This window comes from Nelumbo lutea, chromosome 5, assembly GCF_056320005.1.
Source record: "Nelumbo lutea isolate HS-2025 chromosome 5, American lotus-T2T, whole genome shotgun sequence".
Lineage (NCBI taxonomy): Eukaryota > Viridiplantae > Streptophyta > Magnoliopsida > Proteales > Nelumbonaceae > Nelumbo > Nelumbo lutea.
In genome coordinates this window covers 4,805,913-4,812,143 of record NC_142688.1, presented here as the reverse complement: position 1 = coordinate 4,812,143, position 6,231 = coordinate 4,805,913, and the positions used below count along the sequence as shown (strand labels likewise).

Below are 6,231 nucleotides of genomic sequence, written 5' to 3'. Positions count from 1 at the left end.
TCTTCGCCTATATTTAGAACAAAAACAATTGTGATATCAGCGTATCTAACCGTGGCTTTCTTTCAACAATTGCCTGAATTTAGCTCAACCTTTTTAAGTTTAAGAAATTAGATTGCAAAAAGAAGTCGAGATTGGGCCAGCCCAAACCCAAATCTATGTGTTGATTAGGGTTAGGATTTGGGGGGGGGGGGGGTTCAACAGCTTGGTTGGGTTAAGGGTTACCTGAACCCTATTTTACTTGGTCCGACTTGCGCTCCTAACTGGGATTGGAATAAAACCTCTATTTTCCAGCTTAATTTAATTCTAGAAATGATACTGAATCTATTTTTCCATGTGGGAAATTGGTGTGATTACGACAGGCTAGGCCCATCGACCTGCAACCATCCAAATCTCATATATGCTCATTTTAAAAGTGGATTTGCCAAATCTTGAGAATTTCTGAATACCACATTTGCTTGGCCAATAACCTGTTGTGTTGGAAGTGACGAGGAAGCTGTTATCATCTTATACTCAATTTGGGAAGAGTGCAAATACAAATATGTTCAAATGCAAAACCTTGTATTCAGAATTTCTAAACCTTGACTATGTACTATTCCAAAACTGAGGCCTATGGACATCCTGGAAATACCGGAGTTGAAGCCCTGTGGTGGTTTTTTAACACCTGAGCATTATCCCCAGTAGAGATCTATGAAACCAACTTTGCAAGAATTAAAATACCGTTAAAGCTTAAGAGACTAGCGGTGGAAAGCATGAGATAGATAGGTTTTACAGAGAACTTGGTTCTTATTACTAGTTAGTTAAGCTAGAAAAGGAAAGTTTGGATTGTAAATTTGTAATTGATGATTATTTTCAATGTAACAATCAATGCTTATTTGGTAATTTTCCGAGTACATAGTCTCCATACTATTTCAGTCATTTACCCTACCGTGTTTGAAAGTCTCCCACCTAATACCATGGTTCAAAGTATCCCTTGTGTATTGGAAGGGGCGTATCAATACTAAAAATCAGACACATTTATATATATATATTTTTACTTTTTGTTTTTCAAAATTTGATTTCTGGGGATGTTTTTAAATGTATTTTTTATTGAAAAAAAGAGAATTCTCAAAACATCTGTAAACATATATATCAGAACTCTAAAAATACGATACGATACATCTGATATGGGTATATCAGGGATGTTAGAGCAACGGATCGACTTGAACCCGGTTTGAGTTTTACTTCTAAGTTTTAACCCTAACACAACCAATAAATTAATCGGGTTATGGATTTGATCTTATAGTGCACCTAACCCTGATCCGAACTCAACGCTGTCTTCACGGCCTCATAGGGGTCGATTCGAGGTAAAGTTTGGGCGCGAGCGGAGTTGCAGCTGGTATGGTATGGTGTGTGAACCTGCGTTAAAGGGAACCTCTGTGTTGCCCGATAAAAAGGAAAGATGACCATGCAATGCAATTGCATGAATGAATCCATCATTTCTTTGCCAACACAAGAAACAAGTTGAAGGTAGAATCACTCTGATGGCCCCTTTCTCGGATTAAGATAGTTGTAAAGAGAGAAGCTGCTTACCTGATATCCGACCACCATGGTTCACGTTAATCCCATCGCTTCCTTTTTTTTTTTATTAGTATGGCTATGGGCCTATGGTCCCATGGCCACGTTAAAAGTTAGAAAGTTAACTACTTAGAAGTTAGAATTGGCCCAATCCAAGTTCTGTGGTCTGTGGTAGGGTAAAGGTAAAAAGTAGTAAAGCAGTTTTATCCAATGGAAATGTACCAATGTAGTAGTAGACTAGACTGATAGTGGTACAACAGTTGATCCACCCACGGACGATCCCGATCGCTTATCATGTGCTCCAGCCTCCATGTGTACGGTAAGCATCAACAAGGACTCATCGTTATATGATGCTCCCTGTTTGACAAGAAAGCATAACATGCATCATTAACTGCAGACACAGCTCTCCACATTCGCTTACACGTCATCAAATGTGTCTTCATCATCGGTTCCCCGACACCCCCAGGTCCACCACCATCCAGGCGTCCACCACAAGTTTCATTACTTTTTCTTTTTTTTTCTTTTCTCTTTATTAAATTCCTCCCAAGAACTAGGGTTTAGGGCTGACTCATCACTCCTTTGTAAAGACAAAATTATATCCAAAACTCGCAGTAAAACACTAGCGCAATAACCGCTCCGATCGATTTGATTCTCCGTGGTTATCGGGAAAAATCACAGTAAAACGAAGCTCACTAATAAATCGAACATTCTCTCTCTGTCTTGGTTCTCAGTTCTCACTCTCTCTGCTTGCTCTCCCCTAGGCCTGGCATGGCTGCTGCATTCTTCCCCAAGTTTCTTTTCCTTCTCTTCCTCTTCGTTTTTCCCCTGCTAGCCCTAACAACCTCGACTCATCAGACAATCAGAACCTTCATCTTTCGTGTGGACGAACATTCCAAGCCTTCCGTTTTTCCTTCTCACTATCACTGGTACAGCTCTGCGTTCGCTGATCCAGTTCGAATCCTTCACGTTTACGATACAGTCTTCCATGGATTCTCCGCAACTGTAACTCCCAACCAAGCTGCTTCCATCTTCCAACACCCCTCAGTGCTTGCCGTCTTTGAAGATCGTCGTCGGCAACTCCACACCACTCGTTCTCCTCAATTTCTCGGTCTTCGTAACCAGCAGGGTCTTTGGTCGGAATCCGATTATGGATCCGATGTAATAATCGGTGTCCTTGACACTGGAATCTGGCCAGAGAGGCGGAGTTTCTCCGATCTGAACCTCGGCCCTGTTCCTAGACGGTGGAAAGGTGTCTGCGATGCTGGAGTTCAGTTCAGCTCAGCTCACTGTAACCGGAAGCTCATTGGAGCTAGATTTTTCTCTAAAGGCCATGACGCGGCTGGGGGATTGGGCGGACCTGGCGGAGCCGGAGGGGTTAATGAAACCATTGAGTTTCGATCACCTAGAGACGCAGACGGTCATGGAACTCACACCGCTTCGACTGCTGCAGGCAGGCACGCGTTTGAGGCGAGCATGGACGGATACGCCCCTGGAATCGCAAAAGGTGTAGCTCCCAAGGCTCGATTAGCTGCTTATAAGGTATGCTGGAAGAACTCGGGCTGCTACGATTCCGATATCCTGGCAGCATTTGATCGTGCTGTAGCTGATGGTGTAGATGTAATTTCGATTTCAATTGGTGGCGGTGATGGTATTTCCTCGCCGTATTACCTTGATCCAATTGCTATTGGAGCTTTCGGAGCTTTTTCGAAAGGGGTTTTCGTCTCATCGTCGGCCGGAAACGATGGACCGAATGGCATGTCGGTGACGAACCTTGCACCATGGCTCACCACTGTTGGAGCTGGTACCATTGATCGTAACTTCCCTGCAAGCGTAATTCTCGGCGATGGCCGGAAACTCTCCGGCGTATCGCTCTATTCAGGGAAATCGCTGAATGGAACTATGTTCCCTCTGGTTTATCCTGGTAAATCAGGGATGCTCTCTGCTTCACTCTGTATGGAGAACTCTCTTGATCCCAGCCTCGTTAAGGGGAAAATTGTTGTCTGTGATCGCGGAAGTAGTCCCAGAGTTGCCAAAGGTTTGGTGGTCAAGAAAGCGGGCGGTGTGGGAATGATTCTCGCCAACGGAGTATCCAACGGTGAAGGCCTCGTCGGTGACGCTCATCTGCTCCCAGCTTGTGCTGTCGGTGCCAACGAAGGAGATGTGGTGAAGTCCTACATTTCATCGTCTTCGCTTCCGACAGCCACAATTACATTTGGTGGGACCGTGGTCGGTATCAAGCCCGCGCCAGTAGTGGCTTCGTTCTCTGGTCGTGGACCCAACGGTTTAACTCCGGAGATACTCAAACCGGATTTGATCGCACCCGGAGTAAACATTCTAGCTGCCTGGACCAGCGCCGTGGGTCCGACAGGATTAGATTCCGATAGCCGGAAAACTGAATTCAACATCTTGTCCGGAACGTCGATGGCATGCCCACACGTAAGCGGTGCCGCAGCTTTATTGAAATCTGCCCACCCGGATTGGAGTCCGGCGGCGATTCGTTCGGCAATGATGACCACTGCGAACATCGTTGATAATCGTCTTCAGACCATGACCGATGAGTCCACCGGGAAACCAGCAACGCCATACGATTTCGGCTCCGGTCATCTTAACCTGGACCGTGCAATGGACCCTGGTCTAGTGTATGACATTTCCCCCACCGACTACGTAAACTTCTTGTGTTCAATCGGTTACTTACCGAACACAATCCAAGTGATTACGAGAATAACAGCGACTTGCCCAGTGAAGAAACCGTTGCCGGAGAATCTGAATTATCCGTCAATCACGGCACTATTTCCGAGCACTTCGAGCGGGGTTTTGAGCAAGTCGTTTATTAGGACGGTGACGAATGTGGGGCCGGTAAATTCCGTGTACAGGGTGAAGATCGAGGTGCCTCAGAAGGGGGTATCGGTGACGGTGAAGCCGGTGAAACTGGTGTTCTCGGAGATGGTGAAGAAGCAGAACTTTGTAGTGACCGTAACGGCCAACACTCGAAACATGGTGTTGGATGATTCGGGTATTGTGTATGGTTCGCTGTCTTGGTCGGACGGAAAGCATGTAGTTCGGAGCCCAATCGTGGTCTCAAAAATGGAATCGTTGTGATTGATCATGCGGCTTTGATCGATCTATCGGCTGGTAGGATTGGACCGTTAGGTTAGGTTGTGTTATGCGTGGGAGTAAATTAAATTATTATTATATAGGGTTTCTTTTTTTAGTAATTTGTTCTGCGGTGAGACGTTTGTGATTTTTTTTCTTTTAAAATCTCATAACATCAATGATGTATATGTGTTAATTAACGTTTTTTTAGTTGTGTTTCGGTGTTTCTCAACTAAAATACATTATGGACGTTGCAGTTGAACTCGGCTTCAGTCGGTGCAAAGCCCTTTCGAAGAGCCTTTATGGCCTTGCATTTGGAATATCTATCATGACATATGTACGGAGATATTGTAAAGGCTATTCGAACGTTGTTCGAACGGGCCTTGCACTAAGCCGATCTCATTGCAGTTCACACTTCACAGTGATCCGGGGGGTCAGGTCAGGTAATTAAAAATTTAAAACAGGAAATGACGTTGAAAGAAAATTAGAAAAAAAGGGTAAAAGTCAAAGAAGAAGCTGAACATTCTGATTTCTTCCACAGCCACAGGTGGTCGCATACGTTTCGCTTGCAGGCAGTTAGTGGATACGTGTTCGAATTCCGTATTTGTACGCCACCAGTGATCAGTGTCCGTAGCCAGTTAGTGCTTTGTTTTGTACCCTACTTCTGTAAACCGGCTTTACGCATCAAACATGGGGAGGCATGGAGAAGGTTGATTGCACAGGCCGAGAAGGCAAGAACTACTGTTGTCCTCTTTTGGTGGGGTGGGGTAAATTATTAGTTCTTGTTGGAATTTGCCAATGCCGTTAATGTTCCATTACTTAATGGGATTACATGGGATATTTTCATGATGTGGGCAAGACCGGGTCCCACAAGGCTTATTGGCTGAGGTTACTCCCTTGTCCTCTGGGAAGACGGCTATTTCCACGTACCGTACAACCCTTGTCGTGTGGGTTTTATGTATTTTTAAAACCCCAAGTTGCCTGACCATTTTATCCTTTCAATTTAGTTTTTCATTTTTTAATGGCAAATCTCTTAAACCCTCCCAAGTTGGTTATTTGTTTAGAAATTATCTTAAATTTAAGCTTTAGGAAATAACCATTTTCATGCCCATAGAGTATTATAACAAAGTGATTTACTTGCAACTGTATTATTAAGTTTAGGAAAGGTGATCACAATTATCAAAATTTAGGGGAGATTTTAACAGGAGAGGTTTTAGTAATTTACTCTATACTTTAGAATGGGCTAATGTGAGGAAGCGTGTTATGCATATATTCAAATAAAAGGTAAAAATGCAACTTGATGTTATATAATCAAATTTGACTTTTATGGCCTTCACCAAAACAAACAAGTTTCCACCTTATAATGATATAGATGTATTTTTTATCTTTGTTGTTATTATTGATGTTTCATAAATCTTTAATGAATAAATTAGTAATTTCGTTTTATGAAGGAAAAATTTCTGATAGGTATCTTGTATTTTAGGTCGAGTGTCAATTTAGTATCCAAATTTTAAAACGTGACAATTTAGTACTTCAACCTTCATTTTGCGACAATCTAGTGCCTATCGTTATAGACCGTCAGTA

The 6,231-nt window shown here is 43.3% G+C and overlaps 1 protein-coding gene across 1 annotated transcript; it reads left to right on the top strand.

Moving 5' to 3' along the window:
* Positions 1-1,739: 1,739 nt before the first annotated feature.
* LOC148849957 (subtilisin-like protease SBT1.6) lies at positions 1,740-4,857 on the top strand. Its single transcript, XM_088945262.1, has one exon. The coding sequence runs from the start codon at positions 2,323-2,325 to the stop codon at positions 4,651-4,653; it is 2,331 nt and encodes a 776-aa protein (XP_088801388.1). The 5' UTR covers positions 1,740-2,322; the 3' UTR covers positions 4,654-4,857.
* The last annotated feature ends 1,374 nt before the right edge of the window (positions 4,858-6,231 follow it).

What these genes read in the sequence shown, in the direction of transcription:
- LOC148849957 (XM_088945262.1), top strand. Translation starts at nt 2,323, where the DNA reads ATGGCTGCTGCATTCTTCCCCAAGTTTCTTTTCCTTCTCTTCCTCTTC.